Here is a 19,619-nt window from a genome sequence, read left to right on the forward strand (position 1 = left end):
GTCCCACCTGTGCCTTTGAAATGAAGGTGAAGGTCGCCAAACTCCACTGGGACCTCTCCTATACTGTGATGATCCTAGGTTCCAAATATAAAAAGAATCTCGTCAACGGTTGTTAACAAGTTCCAATTTCTACGTATGTATGGATTCACGGACAGACGAACGCACCTAAGCGCATAGCGGAGGATTCAGATATGCAAACGGCCATCCACCTGTTGTTCATAAATAGAATGTGGGTGAAATATTTGGTTGGGAAATTTTTTCTTGTTTAGCATCCACGGCTAATATAACATTAACTATACGAATTATTCACACATACATTTTTCAAATACGAAAAGGTAAAATATAACATAGGTAGTGAAACATATGAAAACAAATCATGAGCAAGGTAGATCTGAATATTTCTTCTTTTATTGTTTTCCAGTGTTTGCATATTTGCAGATCTATGATCATGATTTCAGTCATTTTATTTAATAATACCAACACTGATACGTGTTATGAACTGATCTGACAGAAATAACATACAACACAAGTTATTTCAATTTCACTTTTGTCTGAATAACATCCCACCCTAAGTATTCGAAGCCAATGTTGGATAGCAAACACCTGCTTGCCATTCCTTCTGCTTTATTTACCAGACTCAAAGTACAAAACATCATTTTCAGCGACATAATTTCAGAAATTAACTCTTATGTAACTATTATGCAATATTTGCCTTGTTCAGTATTGACATAAAGCGTAAACATAGCAACAAACAAACAAACATAACAAAAATAATAAGAAGAACTTAACACTTGTTATATGTACAAACTACAAACACGAAATTGAAAACTGGAAAGATTTTCACATCGTCCTTCAGGCAGGATCACAATCTTACATGATATATCCATCTGTAATATATTTCTTAGTGAGCAGCTTCGTAAACACTTATGTTATGTCATAGAACATACGGGAAGCTTTCACTGCTCTCAACTCACATTTGATTGTTTTCGTACACTTTGTTCTGAATGACGTCATACTGTGACTTCTCCTCTCTCTCCCTGGTGACTTCACTCAGTTCGGTGTAGTCTTGTTCATTGGTTCCAGATGTGTTGGCATGACTTGGAATTTCTCCAGTGCCACCTGAATCTGTATTTCGCACACCTGTGTCAGATGAGGATATCCATTTAAGTCTGAAACAGATGTTGGATAGAAACAGGACAGGTGACAGTACATACATTATTTTAAAAAACAAACTTTAAATGTTGTTTGTGCTTCATCCACAAGTCACAAGACTAGCTCACGACAACAATGTGATAAGACAACCAAGTAAGTAAAATCATCGAAAATTTCATGAAAGGTTACCTTCCAGATTTCAGCAAGCATATCGTCAATCCTCCAATCAGCAACAACATTACAACAACTGCTACTGCTCCTCCAATGACACCGCTTGTAACAGGAGAAACTGGATCATAGTTACATGCACATTAGTCTTGTGGGGAAACTAATATATTCATACTGTGTCAAAGTGTCTGAGTATGAAACGTTCATCTTTTCACATTCTTGACAATACCTATTTCATTGCAAAGTTTATTCTATATTTATATGCGCAAACATGAAAGAAAAAACAAAAATGAGATTCGAACCTCGAACATCCTCATCACATCGGTCACCAGTGAAACCGTCCAGACATTCTCCGGGACAACGTCCATCTCCAATGTTACACGTGACGTCACAGTGTCCACAACGAGTACAGTCAGGCCCATACCTTCCAGGTTTGCATCCTGAAAATTCAGACATTAAATGATGAAATGGTATCCTTGAATGACATGTTTGAGGTATGACATATAGTATCGTTTGTAGCGTTTCAACTGACTTCGCACTGATATACAGTGATATGTACATCACTGGAAAGTTTCCTAGTTGGAAACCAATGAGTGATGACACATCAGAAACCTGACAGCAGTGGTCATGGGCCAATATCGACAACTACAATATCCAAACAATTAGCATGATAACACGTTGTTGCAGTGGTTGTGGTTCGGGATGCTGCAAGCATTAGTCATTAGTTATGGCCAGTATTTCTGATTGCCATACAGAGATTGATTATAGGATTATTGTAGTAGTGGAGTTTCCTAAGCATAGTGTCTGCTTGCATGCATTCAAGGCAATAAAATGCCATAGTATGAGTAAAGCTTGACCTTAAAACCTTCAAATTAATGACAAAGAGAGATCATGAAAAACCGGACTTGACACATATCCTCCCCACACCCATACGCCAACCCACTCTCATCGGGCATTGTGCCTTCAACTTCCACTGGCTCAAATGTCAACTTGAAATATGTTTGAAATAACTGTATCTTTGTATCAACATCACATCACCTGACACATTCTTTTTAATATGTTTCTGGAAATATTACTCTGAATACAGTCTGCTCCAATCCATCCTTCCTGGCAACCGGCACCGCAGGCTCCTGTCACGTGGTCGCAGGAGACAGGTGCAGTTTGGCAATGACGTGAGTCACAGGACTTGCTGCAGTTAGAACCGTACCTCCCGCTCTGACATGCTTCACGTAAAAAAGCAAGGAGACACACAACAATTACATCTGTGTTTCTCAAAGGGAAAGTGGTTTGCAACAGCGTTTTGTCAACATTCAAACAAGATGGCTCTTGAAGACATTGTGAATACATTCAACATACAACATTTAGTATTGGCATTTGCCATTAGACACACACGTGAAGACCCGTGAACACCCGTAAAGACCCGTGAAGACCAGGGTTCGGACTTTTCTCCAGTTGGCAGAAACCCATGCTTGTAGCTTGAGGCGACATGTCAACCACCTTCGTAGATCAATGAATTATTTCGAAAAAGATTTTGCAACTTTAAACAACCAACCTACCATTAAATAGATTATGCATTTGCACGTGATAAAAGGCAGAATGGGAAACACTGAAAACAATCTTTACCTTGTAACCTTCTGTTCACCATCATCCCCGCCAGTGCCCTTTAAACTTGACATATGTATTATCTGTCACAATTCAATAAGCTTAGAACAGCTCCGTCTTAGATAACAGCAACAATATGTGAACTATGAAAACAATATTTGAACTAGACTCACTTATCCTGCAGTCGGCATTCTGCCAGCCTTCCCGGCATCCATCTGGACATGACCCAGTGACGTCACACACAGAGGTTGACGTTTTGCAGTTTCGGGAACTGCAGAACTCTGTACATCCAGATCCATACCTTCCAGGAGGGCAAAAGACCGACACTGTTAAAATGCAGCATATAGTTTATACTTCTATTTTCTCCTCAAATTAGTGTACATTTTATCACAATACGCTGCAACATATACAATTTACAGCCAACATAGCAATCTCTTTGAATGAAAACAATTTGGATGTAACAAATCGAAAGTTTCAATGACACAGGACTATATGCATTATATAGGACATCACAACGTAAACACGGGCTATAGCCCACCAGCAAATGATTTTTTTTTAACAATTCAAAGGACCATGGAGACATTCCGTGTTTCACTAACAATTAATGCAACCATGTTGTGGCTTTGGGATATTTTTATGAAAGTTTCGTCATTTGAAACAACTCCAAACTTTTCATGTAGGGTAGACCGTTGGATGATAAACAACCTGTACAGTCATCCCGTGTCCATCCTGTCAGACATCCACTGTCACAGGTTCCTGGGGAGTCACATGAAGAGTTCCCAGCACAGTGTCTGGAGGAGCATACACCAAGACAGCCAGGTCCATAATGACTGGAATCACAAGCTGGAATAAGATGGAAAGAGTTTCCATAGTTTTAAATATGTTAATAATCTTAATTAATATTTCCCAGAAGGCGTACTGTACATATTCTAAAGTAACCTGAACGGGTATTTGGAGCAGGTTTATTTCCTATTCACTTAGTAATGAGTAACGACTCACCTTCTTTACAATCAACACCCATCCATCCAGCTTGGCATCCCAAATCACATGACCCAGTCACATGATCACATGATGAATTTCCCGCACAGTGTCGGTTAGAACAAAGGCTACTGCAGCTTACGCCATACCTTCCATTGGAACATTCTGTAACACACAATTGTAGAGTTCATCGGGCGTTTCTCACCCCTCCACGACCTGATTATTTCAGTCACTTTGCCTTTTGATACCAAGAAATTTACACCATTCTTTACCTTGTGTGCAGTCATCCTCTGTCCAACCAGGAAGACATCCTGTGTCACATGCTCCAGTGTGACGGTCACATGACGAACTTGAAGCGCTGCACTTCCGCTCAGCACATGTTTTGTTGCAATTAATGCCATAAGTAGTGCTTCTGCAAGCTGTAAAATATACTTCGGTAATTCATTCATTAGTCATTAAAGGACAACTAAACTCAATTTTCGGGTACTCTTTTTACTACTGCATATGAAAGACTTCTGGTTAGTCATAAACGGAACACCATTTTCTTTAAAGAAAACACTTGTGGTCAATTAATACCAAGCGCTCAAAAGTTGATAAAAAGCCGTCTGCTTCACTCTTGTCCGCAAACGAAACCACAGACAGGTTACGTAACTCTCTCGCCAGAGCCCTACAGTGACGTCATACAAGGAACGATTTTCAGTTAGTTGAAAAGAAAATGTGTAGGAAGCTCGTCATGTTGCTGATTTCTCGACGTCACCAAAGACATGCCGAATTGATGTGTTGCCGTCATTTCCACCGGACCCCGTAGTTTGTGCTTAAATTTGTTCTTAGTGTGTGCGAAGCGAGCGTTGTGGAAGCCTGTGGTATATACTAAATCGGATGGTTCGCCCCCTACCATGCTTCCGGGATAGAAAATGGAATTCAAGTTTCAGCGAGTTTATAAAATCAAGACTGCTTTCTACACGTTGCTGACCAAAAGGTTTTTGCATGAATATAACGCTTTCTTCCTCGAAAACGAGGTTGTGGTCGAAGTGACAATATTATCGTAAGTATTATTATATTGATCCCTTATATTGACCGACCCCAAGAGTGAAATCGTTATGTTATAAGCAACGTCATGTAAAACCATAATGTCCATCTATAAAATACACTACAGTGAAAAGTAATTTTCATTTTGTAAGTCGGTGAAAACAAACTTAAATAGCATCCATCCTAAGACAGGGCGCCGCCATTTTTGAAAATCGTGAAGTCAAATCCGTTTGAATTAATGAGATTATGGGTTTTGTTCATAAAGTTAGAAAATCAAAACTACTTTCTAGTGGTAGTCGGTGAAAACAAACTTAAATAGCTATAGCATTCATGCCATGACAGGGCGCCGTCATTTTTGAAAATCGTGAAGTCAAATCCATTTGAATTAATGAGATTATGTATAGTTTGTTCTCATAAAGTTAGAAAATCAAAACTACATAAATATGTATTTGAATCATTACCAAAAGGAGTCTGCATGGCACAACCTGTAACATAACCTAAGCGAGGTCGGAGTCGAAGTGAAAATACTGCGCGATAAATTTCTTCAATTGCTAAATTTACTTGGTTTGTAACGTTCACTCACCAGTATGTAGACACTTGTCAATATACGTCTTTATACTTGGTCTCATAATTCTAATTACTTTATAATCATATTTGTATGCATTTTGAAACTTAATAAAACTTAAGCGATCTGCGAATGTATAACTGGAATGTAATATGTAGACATTTTATAGTTTGCCTATGTGAATCATAATATGCACGCAGAACCTAATGCATGTCGTCTGCATCATTACACTTCACGACGAAATCAATGATCCTGTTGAAAGCTACGACAGCATAATAAAAACAAAAATGCAAATATTAAGATTAAAGTTGTAGGAGCAATGTCAGGCTATTATCTTGTTCGAGGAATGTTTCCATCAATATCCACAAAAATGGGTGATATATAATTCGTCTGCAGATTTCTTGTGTCTGCAGATGATGTGTCTTTTAACAGTCTAATATACGAAAACGTGATGTATCGTTTCAGGTTTTTCACATTGCTGTATAGTTTCATTGGTCACCCAAGATAGCACATCTGCCAACTCATTGCATAATGTGCGTCATTAAAAAGTTATTTAGTTAGCCAATAATGAGCAATCAATCAATGTATTGGCGGTTAATCCTTTGAAAGAAGGGTGTTGTTTTTACACAGACACAGACACGACACAGTGTATTCAGTATAGATTAGTAAATGTACATACATAAACACTACCTTCTGACAAATCCCCATAAATGTAATTAATCAATCAGCGTGTTATCGGTTAATCCTTTGATCGATCCCGACACAAGATATGCCAAATGGGGGCCTTTGTTGGGTAATCTAAGTGGCGTTACCACTAATTATACCTGTTCATTAACTGAGCATCAAGTGAATGATGACAAGTAACGTGTAGGTTTATACCACCTAACACGAATTACAGCCTAGCGACACCAAGTGATTTTGACAGAATCGTCTATGAAAACAAGGCTTGTAACTCGAAAACTAGGCAAAGAAGGAGACAAAACTAAATGATAGTAGATTGTGAGAACATAAAGCTTTCATTTTTCACAATAGCTTTCGCGATTTCAGGTTTCTACAAACCTGTAAACGAAATAGTTTAACCCCTGAAATACTGCACAGACCCTCATTTCTATAAGTTGTTTCAAAGGCATTTAGAAGTGGAATCAAACTCAACATACATTATGGTTCAACTTCTTTATTTTACAAGGTCACGTTTCGAGACAGTTCCTAGTCTCTTCTTCAGGTAAAGTGATGGTAAACCTAAAGGGATGTGGTATATATAAACATAACAGTAGACAGGTAACAATGGGTAACAAGATATACAGGTTTCTATTAATTGATGTACAGGCTTTCTATACCTACAATTACGTCACAGAGACGCGCCGCTCTGATTGGTTGAAATTCCGCTTGCGGTTGAGAATTGTGCACTGTTGACAAAGAGGGCGATTTAAGTTAATTAAAGGTCGAAATGAGTAGTTTTAATGCGGGGGTTTCATTTATAGCGATGTCAGCTAGTGATTTTGTATTTGTACCCTACTAGAGTATGTGTGATCTTTAAGTTGAGAAACATTTGATTTGTAATACGTCCGGTTAATCGGTTCTGCAAAGTGTATGAATCAGCAGATACCGATATACCATTTATCATGTCCAAACAAGAGAGCCCACAATCAGACCTCCTGAGATCTTACTACAATTCCTTCGCATCACTAATGACTAAGCAATGGTCACAGTCATCAATGGGACTAGTATATCTTGGCCGGCATACGTAGCTACAGTAAAGAGTATCACTGACTGGGATCCACCAATCCTGACACCACAAACGTCTCACCTGTATCACACCTCTGGCCCTGCCATCCTGGTCTACAGTCTCCAGGACACAGTCCACTCAAGCGATCACAGGTTGGATCCAGGCAATGACAGAACACATCACAATTCACTCCGAAGATTCGCGGGCCGCAGACTGGTGTATAATAAGGCCAATATAAGACAAATATGTATATTGAAATTATGTTAACTTGTAATAATATAAGTAATAAATTTCATCATTATTTGTAGTTTTATGCATCCTATGCATCTAGCTGATAGAAATGGACAGTGTGTTGTGAGAATTGTATCGCACAATTATCAATATTTCAAAAACTTAATGTCAAGATATTCAGAGTAGTACACATATAAACTGGGTCCTTTGTCAAGTAGTTCGTGTTATGTGCTTCGCAGCTACAAGACGGAGGCAACTTGAAACAAGATCAGATACTTGATTATGTTCAAGAAACATCACAATGTTTACCCTTAAGATATTGTCTGCATCTGTTATTAAAGATAGCAACGCTAAGAGATCAAAAACATATTCCTTCGGTGCTTTATTGCCAGATTGAAAGGTACATAGCAAATGAAGAGTTGTAAACCATCCCGACAACACTACAGGGAGAACAGAGTCATGTCTTTCTGGTAATGAAAAAGTTGGCATCATGTTTCAGTCGAAATGAGAGGATTTCAAGGTGAATAAACGTCAGTTCAAGACAATATTACCATATTATCAGACGAAACATACTCCACTGGGAGAGATATGGAAAATGACAATATTAAGTATAGCACTGTGTATATCAGCAATGACATCAGGTATGAGCGAAAGGGGTAAACATTTTCTTCCAGCCGATGACACCCTTCACCTAAAATCTACTTTTTGTGAAGAATGTGACTAGTGACTAGCAAACCAGTGAAGCAGTTGGCTGAATATATCTGAAAACGTGCAAAAATGTTTAGCATTAAAATATGATGTATATTTAAGATGATACTTTTCAAGACGTTTTGAAAGAATACTAACGAAGAATACTATATTTGCCTTCCCTCGCCAGATACCAAAAATATTAAAACCTCATTCCATAAAATCATTGCAGTATACGATATCTCGTTAGTCACACTTGCACAATGTGTTTGATCAATCTTCTCAAATACTGAGGCCAAAACCTGGCACAAACATTGAGTATTTCATACAATATAAAACCTGTCATATACTTTGTTACGGCCAGACGTGTTCGACTCGTAAAGAACCGGGATAATATTGATCTTCAGCAACTTTTGCTTGTCGCAAGAGGCGAATAACGGGACCAGGTGGTCAGGTTTGCTCACTTGGTTGACACATGTCATCGTATCCCAAATACGTAGATCGATGCTCATGATGTTGATCACTGGGTTGTTTGGTCTGGAAATGATTATATACAGACAGTCTCCATGTAACTGGAGTAATGGTGAGTGTAGCGTTATACGACAACCACACCAAATCAGGAAAGACGTGTTCATACATTTCTAATTCAGAATACTAAACTAGCCTCCCTGGTCAAATAACTGAAACATTAACTTGTTTTACAAAACTATAATTCCTACAGAGCTCCTTAGTTGTGCATTCATTCTCGTTTGGAAAATATCACATTTCAAACACTCTGTTATCCATAAATGAATACATCCGATCAAAACAGACACACGTTCACAATGTGTTGGATGACGCTTCTCAAATAGTGCGGCACAAATCTGGAATGGAACTTTCAAAACTCGTAGATTTGCTATGAATGGAAAATGACACACTTGTATATCATTAGCACATGAATGGACACAATACAATTGTAAAATTAATACAATAAACGGTTTACCATAGATCTCTACCTCACAGATGCTCAGTGCACTATCATAGCCTTCCCGACCACCCGGCCCCAATTTCCTGATGGTGACGTACCTACCGGTACCGTTACATGTCACGTCAGTTGGGTTGGGGGTGTTTGATTGACCTGGGAGGGTGGAGCAGATGCTGGAGGAGTCGTTGTTCAGGTAGATGTTGGAGTTGGCATTTCTAGAGTAGACTTGAAAACAAACATTTTTAATCAACGTTACATAATAATACTGTTGCTGTTACCTCATATATCAGATCACAAAACTGTGTTCATGTAATGGATTAATAGTGTAATTGAGAGGAGACGCGTACGATTAGAAAATATAAGCTTTATAGGTGATGGGAAATATTGACATCAATATGTCCGATTGTTTCCCAAAACATATACTGAGGGAAAGACATAAGGGAACACCACTTCATGGCAGTGTTCCTTTATTTATTTTCAGATTTCCTCCCACAGCGCTATTCAAGGCTGGTGATGAAAACCGGATAGTATCAAAGGCACACTTCAATTTTCCTGTGTTCCCTTACCTGTTTCTGTCAGTATATATATATTAAATCGTGTGTGAATGTTTGTAATAAGTATCAAATACAACCAAGGCACAACCATCTTAATGAAGGAAAGCTCTTACTTACCACACCTTACATACCCCAGATACAGGTTACAGTATGGTATCTACAGAGAAGAGCTAAGCACATACTGTCTAATGCTAAGATAGCATATTTACCACCCCAAAGTGATAACGTACATTTAATTATTTCATGTCGCTTGGTAAACCTGCTAATATTCACGACTGTAAGTAAGCTTAATGTGAGAGCTGCTGTTAGTGGCAGTGGAATTTCTTTAAATCAGCAAAGTGGCACGGGGCTCGATTTTGCTGGATGTGTAAGTGAATCATGAAACAGTATGGCGATAATAGGATTGATACAAGTACGTCTAGATATCATCCGTCGACGTATCTTAGGTGAAGCGGTTATTGTTATAGTTTGATCACCAACTAAAAATATGCCTGGTCATTGTTTAAATTTTTGACAGAGCAATGCCTAATGCATATGTCTGCGTGTGTGTTTGTCTTTTATCCAGTGTGTAGTTGTTGCATAAGTCTCGAAATGTTTTTAAGCTGATCCATGTTTTTAAGTTGAATGTGTAAATATTAAGATATGCTATTATAAATGTGATGTTGGTGTATGTGTGCGTGCGTGTGATTGTGATTGTGATTGTGATTGTGATTGTGTGTGTGTGTGTGTGTGTGTGTGAGAGAGAGAGAGAGAGAGAGAGAGAGAGTTGTAATTTTATGTGCGGTATGAAACACGACAATTGGGCAGATATAGGTATGTGTAGACATCATGGTGGGAGAGCTGCTAAGGCGCCAGGCTGGTGATCCAGCGAGGTTGAAGTGTCGGGTTCGAGTCCACCTATGACCTTGGGAGTCAATTTGTGTGCAAACCAAAATGTACAGTACACAACCCTGTGTACTTAAAAGAACCCACGAATCTGTTGGTATATGACCACATAGTGGCCACACGAATACGGTTACAGGTACACTTACGTGCAGCACACTTGGACAAAGTACTGTGGCTATGTGTCCCAGTCTACCCAGCTGTGATACCTTGTTAGCATGAGAGAACCACAATAAACACGGTGCGCCTAGTGGCAGTTGTACATTAGTTGTATACTTTCAAGGGATTTGAGATATGTACGCTATACAAATATCATATAATAATATCCCTCAGTGATGAATATGTTCTGATGTCACGGCTCTGTTGTGATATAGTTTGATCAAAAGTTTATAACAAAATATGCCTTATCAGACAGAGCAATACTATCCTGTCGCACATATCTGGGTGACATTCTCTATTGCCTACCACATATTTGTTGTGTACGAGGGACGCTCAAATAGTACTCAGACTCATATAGAAACTGATGCAAATGCACTTGTTCTTATCTTCTATTATGTTACATATTATGTATTAACTTCAAGTTAATGTTCCAGCCTCACGATACTCATTTTGGGTGACTTTCACTTGGTACCCCCAAAATCTGCAACAAATGCATCACAAACTTCTGGAAGCAAAAAATACAAGAGACATCTTTTGTGTTTGGTGATAGGCAGAAGCCCGTTAGAATCTAACTTAGATGTTAATGCGCACAAAACACATAATGTGACCCTACAATTGCTCGTTAAAGTGACTCCCCCTACTTCATGTTTTCTAAACAAATTGTGTTGGTGACACTACCACCCACATCCACACCCGCACCCACACACACCCACCCCTCCCATCCGCTTCGAGAGGACATAATATGTTTTAATGCTTTCACTTAATCATACATGGTGTCAAGAGTTCAGGCTAGATACAGAATGGTCGCATGAGTATCAGTTCTCAATCTGTTGTAAACAGTGCCAGCATGAATATCTGGACACAATATTTCTGAACGATTAAGTAACAAGCCCAGTATGTCGTGATGACTAATATCTCGATATTCATATTACGCACACATGTGAAACTCTGGATATGACTTTTCAAATTATTCCTTCAAAAAGAATAGAAGCTTTTCAGACATTGGACATTGAGAATTTACTTAGGTTGACTATTTTTTACGCCCCTCGTGGAACCTTTGTCTCAGGGTCTTTGCTTCTATGCTGATTCATTCATTTGGTATGTTTACATATGTTCAGAACATGTTAACTGAACATCATTTGGTGTACATCAATATGCCGCTGGGTTCTGTAAATTGCTGTTTGTTTATGTGTTTTGGTATACTGAAATGAACTACTGGCATCCAGAAAGGTGCCTGAGGTGAGTCAAAGGTGATGTATTACAACCTAAGAGGGTATTCGGACAATATCACAATAGCGTAGTTTCTCCTTTGATTGGCTATATACCTACATGCACGTCTACTGTAGATCCTGATGTCGTACAGCTGGAAGTCCCGGCCCAGATCCACTGTCCAGTCAGACGGAGATGTAGCAGCGTGGAAACAGGTTCTATCCTCACCACGTATGTCACTGTCTCCATCCACAGCCTGTGATGCGGGCCAGGAGAACAAACTTCCAGATGTTGTTGATGTTGTCTTGTCCAGTGCAATGTTTTCTGTGAAGGACAATAATTATGTGACACTGCATTTCAGCAGAATATGCAGTTACTGAACACGACCCTACATTTGACTTGCCATATAGTTATTCGTGGTTTTCCGATTACTTGAAATAATCGAAGATTGCTCACAGTGAACAAACGACCTACCAATCGACCACATTTTCTCATAATCGAACGCAAACGATTTTGAAACTAGTATTTATTCTTTGGAACACTTGACAATGGAACATGTCTTCGATGTTGGCAGGGCCTGAAAACGTGTTCATTTTTCAGAAAACTCTCTTCTCTTACTGAAAAGCCATGACTGAAATTCCTTGAAGACTCCAAGAAGTTTATATTTATGATATATCAATCATCACTTCAAAGTAGCAGCTGCAGCATGTTATATGTATTTGTAATAACAACCTGGAAAGGAAAATCTGAAAAATGACGCTAACCAATTTTCTCGGTGATTGTTCGTTAATCATGAAGCAATCAGTTGTAAGAGTGAGTGAGTGAGTTTAGTTTTACTCCGCACTCAGCAATATTCCAGCTTTATGGTGGCGGTCTGTGAATAATCGAGTCTGGACCAGACAATCCAGTATCCAACAACATGAGCATCGATCTGCGCAATTAGGAACCGATGACATGTGTCAACCAAGTTAGCGAGCCCGACCACCCGATCCCGTTAGTCGCCTCTTACGACAAGCATAGTCACCTTGTATCGCAAGCATGGGTTGCTGAAGGCCTATTCTACCCCGGGACCTTCACGGGTCAGTTGTAAGATTTCAACCAACTCTAACAGTTATGAGGAGGCCTTTCCATGTATATCAAGTGATCATGAATTCACATGTACACACCTTTACTGTTGAAAATCATTTAAAATGGAAATGACGAACAATATATGGTTTATTGTTTCGTTATACATGGCAGTTATACATGCAATCATGTAAAATATCAAGTAATGAAATAAATCACTTAAGAAGGTGATTTTGTCTAAACACAGCGGAATAATAAATACCAATATGAAAAATAAATGAAAATGGCACTTACGTTTCTGGCAAAGGCCTCCAGCCTTTCTCCATCCCGTGTCACAATCACCAGAACAGGCACCTGTTGTCTCGTCACATGATGTCCCACAGTGACAGAAGTGGCTACAGGAGTCTCCAAACATTCCTGATTCGCAGGAACCTGTGGGGGTGATACAGATAATGCCAAAGATGAAACTACATTCTCCCAACAGTTGCAATCTGCCGATACTGAGAGGTGACATTCAACAGTGAACGGGGCTCTTACAGCCAGAGAACTAACGGTGGGCTGCACCATGGGAGTCGGGAAGGGGATATTCAACGGTTGCAAAATGTCAGGTGGCAGATAAACATTTAGAAAACTTCTGTATTAAACTTCTGTGCTGGTCTGAGTGATAAAATAATGAACGGATGACATGTTTTACTTCTCATTGCTAGTGTAAATATAGCCACATACTTCAAACAACTGTTTTAAAAAAATTGCAACTGATGGAAAAGAATAAGGGAACGCTTAGATTTATTTAGAGAAATAAGACATGTTATCATGAAGTCTCAGACCTCTTGACCAAATACTTCTTAAAAACAATGCTCAAAAACACAACCATACAGTGCCATTTGCACGTGCAAAACATGCTAAAGTGGGTATAAAGATCTTGAAGCTTGGTAGCATCCTTCACTTAAGGAAGAGTAAAGGTTACAGAAAGGTCTACAACAATGCCAAGACAGTAACTAACCAACCAGCAGAAATGGCAAACGATCGGGAAAATACAGGGTGGGATGTCAATTTGCCAAACTGCTAGGGACATGCAAAAGTCAAAAAGCGTTATTTCACGTTTGTGGAACTTGTTCCGTCAAACTGGTGACGTGAAAATGAGACCTGGTCGTGGCCCAAGTCCAAAAACAACCGCTCGTGAAGATCGACACATACGGCTCCTTGCATTGCGGGATCGCTTTAAATCCTCTTCCAAAATCAACATTGACTTCAGGGCTATCACTCATGTAAGAATAAGCGACCGAACTGTAAGGAATCGGCTGAAATCAGCAGGGTTACAAGCACGACGTCCCGTATTCGGAGTCAACATGACACGCCAACACAAGCGTCTACGACTGGCATGGGCTAGACGTCATGGCGTCAGTCAGTTACGTTACTGGAGGTATACAATGTTCAGTGACGAATCACGCTTCAACTTAGACTTTGCAGATGGTCGAATTCGTGTCTGGAGACGTCGAAATGAGCGATTTCTTCCATGCACTGTCAGACAACATGATCGTTACGGTGGGGGGTCTGTTATGGTGTGGGGAGGGATCACCTACGACGGTAGGACTGAACTTCTTCGTGTAGATGGACGCCTCACAGGTGTTCGTTGCCGTGATGAGGTATTGAGGCCGATAGTTGTTCCCTTTCAACGTCGAGTTGGTCGAAACTTCGAGTTCCAACAAGACAATGCTCGCCCACATACAGCCCGAGTTTCGATGGAGTTCCTTCAACACCACAACGTCACAGTGCTTCCCTGGCCGGCCAAGAGTCCTGACCTTAGTCCAATTGAGCATCTTTGGGATGTCATAGGCCGTCGAGTCAGGGGTAGGGACGTCCAACCACAAACACTGGACGCTTTGTTCATTGCTCTCAAAGAAGAGTGGAGTGCTGTTCCAAGGGCGGTAATACGGAACTTAATCCAGAGTGTACCCCGCCGATGCCAGTCTGTTATCCGCAGACATGGGGGACACACCAGATACTGACTTTTGCTATCCACAGTGTCTTGTATTTGTAAAATCGCGCTTTAATTACACTGACAGTAAATACATATATCCCTATACATTTCAGCGTTCCCTTATTCGTTTCTATCAGTATATGTATGCCATACTGTTTACACATGATTATTATACATTATATTGTAAAGCATATTCGTAACGTTGAAAAGATTATCGAGTTCAGTAAATGATGAAAAACAGAGAAACTTGGCGAAATCTCACACCACAACGCAGCTGTTCAAATGCATGATATCTGCACGTGCCTTTTAGCAATTTGATGCATGATCTTTGCGCATTTCAGCTGTATGAAGTTTGAAGTTGGTACCCCCAAGTTAGTAGTGAAATCAATCTTCGATGCCACCCTATATATTCATACATAACACACAGTAAGTATTGTATTTGAAGAGCGGTATATGATAATGTCAAATCAATGGAAACAAAGAGGCGCTCAGGTCATGGATCTGATATCCAGCCTATTTTTCTTGAACATTCAAGTACATAAATTCAATCTGCATTTTGTTTCAGATTGAAATTCTGAAACCCGAATGTTAAGAAAACTCAGTTTTGAGGTTCAAGTATCGAAAGCTGTAGTTTGGTTGTTTATAAGTTCCCAGGTATACAACGAGCCAACGAGAGTTCAAATATCGAATACTGAATGCCGAATGTTAAGTGCTGAATCTGCAAAAAAAATCCCAAATCTAAAAATCAATTCGGAATAGAATCCCGAATCCCGAATCCCGAATCCCAAATCCGTTTTTAACTTCATGTTGCTACTTTGTGATTGGTATGGTCAGAGAAACATCAGCTTGCGTTCCTTGTGCTATGCTTGAGTTATACAGAACTTTTCAACCTAATAATCGTTATCAGAGTCAAACTCCACTACTCCCGATCTGCTACATATCACAGATTGAGAATGAAACACGGCACATAATGAAACAGTGTTTGGGGAATTATTTGAAAAGCAAACATGCACTGTTATGTCCCAAATGGGAGTACATGACTGTGAATAAGATGCCACATTTTATGGCGTACAGTAACGCTCAGTTAAATGTTTGGAAGGGACTGACAGAGGACCCTGAGGTAGGAATCATAGAACTGCAGGGTAAAATAGATACGAACCTGGTGAAAGCATGATGGAGCTTCATGGAAGAGATAAGAAGACCCTGGGGTGGGATAACAAAACCGGAATCTTCAGCGTGACGAGCGAACACTTTAACCACTCGGCTACATCACCACCCAAAGTATCACAGATAGTGTCGACAACAAGACTCCAGATTACGACTGACAGGGGACCCTGGGATAGAGGCGACACCGTGATACGGTAGAGATAATATTACTCCAGGATTTCAAGATAGCCTTCACTGATAAGGTTAGCTCATAATACACATTTGTGTTTATGATACAACATGCAAATATCGAAATAAACAAACAGAAATAGATTGTAGTTAGTGTGACACGTACGCGGACAACAGATATTATATAAGATGACAATGGAAAGTAAATAAAAGAAATCCTTTTGTATGGATCATAAGGCAATGTTATAGGATATTTATATACTTCACATTTCCACGCAAGCAATACATATTCATGGCAGTGGAGTGTTCCCTTGATCATCGGAAATCTCTTTTCTTGCATTCGTTTATCCATCTGAACTCCCTCGGGAGTATTATTCAACTTATGCAGCCTCTTAAGAGCAACAAGTTATCACACAGAATCATCCTCAAGAGGTAACTGGGACACGTCAGATTACTGTACAGGCCTGTGTGCGGCATACCAGGGGTTGTGACAACCCTGAAAAAATGTCACGTCCAACGTTTTTACACCCGGTCACAAATGGGGATAGATCCCGGCAACTCTACTTTACGGTAGTAAACACGCGCATTAGACAGCTCGCCCACCTTGCCCCCAATGTTCAGATGCACAGGTAATTGGACACTGTGCTGTGGATGAGAAGGCCTCAATATTGAAGGCTTCACCTCAAGTTTTGTGTGACAAGAGAATGTATTTGGGTCATGTTTGACGACAACAGAAACGAGGATCTATTTTGGTCATCATTCACAAACACAGGGACACATTTTGATCTGTTGACAAATATGTGTAGTTCAAGGAACAGGTTAGACATTACAAAAGGCATTGCTTTCGTTTGTGACAATAAATGATTTATGACGAGGAACCAGCCAGTTTCTTCCTTCTAAAATATAAGGAAGTTTGTGAGTTGGAAAATTTGCGATGATGAACCTTTGTTGCTGTTTATGGTTTGGAAAGGTTAATAGAATATCCTTTTAAATCGAGTGATTACAGTCTCACCGGATAATCCATGTACATCTTGCTCTTTCCTCACTACTCTAATATTACTTAAAGCTTTGGACGAAGCAAACACTTCACACAACAGGACCAATGAAGTTCCGGGTTAGAATCGAGGCAAGCAAGAGGCATTATCCCCTTAGCTGACATGCACGCTCAGATAGTGGAGGAGGGTGATTACAATACTTGAAAAACACGTTTTGCCAAACGTGTATGCAACATACTCGTCTCCGTACATTCAAATATACGATAACTAATTTGTTGTTATGTACACACACTCACGGAAGGTACGAATATTACGACATAAGTCAAACAGCTGATGTACTCACCCGATGACAGCGGAATCCATTGAACTAACACAACCACAGCCAATATTCTGACACCCGCCATGCTGAGCAGCCAGGAAGTGAAATACTCAGTCAAACTGTGTTAAAGGTCACGCTCACTGCACACCAACTGTGTGACAAATGTGCAAATATCTAGATTTATCCAATTGTTTTGCCATGACGGGGCACTACGATGAGGTACTACGGTCCACAACAACACCAGCCTCACACAAATTTAAATATTTTTGAGGCACGACATATCGCATGATTTGTATTTTTCAAACTGAATTCGCATTGATGAAAATCGCATCATATTAACCAGATGAGAGATGACACATCAGAACCCGGACAGGAGTGGACATGGTCCAATACCAAAAACTGCACAATGTCCAAACAATTAGAATGATGATGAAAATGTTAACAGTGGAACTACAGCTATGTCATTGAAATGATAATAGTAATGAAACAATGAAAAACAATTCTACAGGCAACTGAAGAAAGTGGTGAAGGTGAGCATGATAAACGGCCTACAATGGATGCCAGTGAAAGGTTCTGGAAACAGTTGTGGTTCACACCCGCCGATTGTATCATGGAGACGTCATGGGTCAGTGATTATGACTATGCAATTCATGGGGGAAAATAACTAGGTCGTTTTTCTGTTACATCTCAAAGTGTCAAGTAGTATAGGGAATGGGGGTTCTGGACCACTTTCAAAAAAAGTCTCTACAACGCCTTATTTACTAACTAAGGCTTTGGTTGGGCCCTTAGCTCTTGCTACTATTACCCCTACTACAAAAAAGTTGGCGGTAATACTGACCGCTATGTCACGATGAAACAGTTTAACGTGAACCCTTGCTACTATTACCCCTACTCTTAACGTGTGTTGGTAGGAGGTAACACTGTGCCGTACGGTACGATCAATAATTCTTCTCTTACAAACCCCCTACCCGGCCCATCCCTCAAGTAGTATAAGTTAGGTTCGTCGGCTTTCATATCCACTTTATCTATGTTGTAAGTTTTGACTGACCATATAGGATCGGTGGCCCGCTTACGGCTATCACCCTCGTGTTCCCCCGGCTGGTATAGATACCTCACTAGGGCCCTATCTGGTATCTGTTTCTCCTTCCCACGCAATGGAGCGGCCGACTCTGCAACTATTGATTTTAGTTTGATAGCGTCTGCCGGTTTCTTACCGGTGAGACGGGTGACTTCATGGTTGATTGCCGACACCACCTTGGGTAACCTCGTGACCCATTCAGTCGATCGTTTTCCAGGGGTGGCCATCTCCCTAGCATACTGATGGCCGAACAAGCGCTCAGCCAAAGTCCTATTAAATCTCTCAACTATGGCTTGGCTGCGATGGGCTCCGGCCGTGCCACGCCTGACCTTTGTATCGTGTTTGGCTAGCAGTTGTGACACGGCACCCATGAACACCCGTCCGGGGTCAACTTGCAGCTCTGTTGGCCACGTCAGCGGACTGCGTTTGTATATGCGTTCGAATCCTCTGGCTACCTGGGCCGAATCTTTCGTGGTCAAGGGTTCGGCTTCCTTGTAACGACTGGCTACGTCCACTACGGTTAAGGCATACTTGTACCTCTTGTCGTGGGGTAGGAACAGTAGGTCTGCCTGGTGAACGCTATTAGGTATGTTAATACCGAACCTCCTTCTAGGCACGTAGCGTGGTGCCGGCAAATAGATCTGCCACAGGGCTTGTTTTTCAAGCCACGCTTTGGCTTCCTCCGGGGGTACTCGCGCTATTTTAGCTAGCTTATCTACTGCGCTAGCTCCTTTCCAGTACCCACGCGGGCTGTAGTAAATAGCCTCAAATTTTTTCATGTCCATACGCGTATGTGTTTATCCCATCAATAGCTATCCAACGTTTCGTGTCCATAGGCGACAGGGACGTCTTGTTTATAGTCAGTCCGTATATCTTATGTCCATCACTTCTAAGTGTGTTCATTTTATGCCTAAAGGTACGGGTCTTGAACAGGGCTTCC

At 40.4% G+C, this 19,619-nt stretch overlaps 1 protein-coding gene across 1 annotated transcript; it reads right to left on the reverse strand.

Moving 5' to 3' along the window:
- Nucleotides 1–396: 396 nt before the first annotated feature.
- LOC137290335 (multiple epidermal growth factor-like domains protein 10) lies at nucleotides 397–17,698 on the reverse strand. Its single transcript, XM_067821180.1, has 13 exons — nucleotides 17,626–17,698; nucleotides 13,266–13,403; nucleotides 12,027–12,230; nucleotides 9,121–9,327; nucleotides 7,302–7,433; nucleotides 4,173–4,319; nucleotides 3,922–4,065; nucleotides 3,628–3,765; nucleotides 3,096–3,248; nucleotides 2,397–2,543; nucleotides 1,623–1,760; nucleotides 1,342–1,441; nucleotides 397–1,169 (listed from the first exon to the last, which is right to left on the reverse strand). Exons 1-13 carry the CDS (start codon nucleotides 17,684–17,686, stop codon nucleotides 971–973), a joined length of 1,908 nt encoding a protein of 635 aa, XP_067677281.1. The 5' UTR covers nucleotides 17,687–17,698; the 3' UTR covers nucleotides 397–970.
- Between the last annotated feature and the right edge of the window lie 1,921 nt (nucleotides 17,699–19,619).

The sequence above is a fragment of the Haliotis asinina genome, chromosome 7 (assembly GCF_037392515.1).
Source record: "Haliotis asinina isolate JCU_RB_2024 chromosome 7, JCU_Hal_asi_v2, whole genome shotgun sequence".
NCBI classification, from domain to species: Eukaryota; Metazoa; Mollusca; class Gastropoda; order Lepetellida; family Haliotidae; genus Haliotis; species Haliotis asinina.

Coding starts and splice junctions, on each gene's coding strand:
- LOC137290335 (XM_067821180.1), bottom strand. CDS start 17,686: ATGGCGGGTGTCAGAATATTGGCTGTGGTTGTGTTAGTTCAATGGATT. Junction 2,544..3,095: donor GAATGCCGACTGCAGGATAA/GTGAGTCTAGTT, acceptor TTTTACGTGAAG/CATGTCAGAGCGGGAGGTAC. Junction 1,761..2,396: donor TGGAGCAGACTGTATTCAGA/GTAATATTTCCA, acceptor CTGAATTTTCAG/GATGCAAACCTGGAAGGTAT.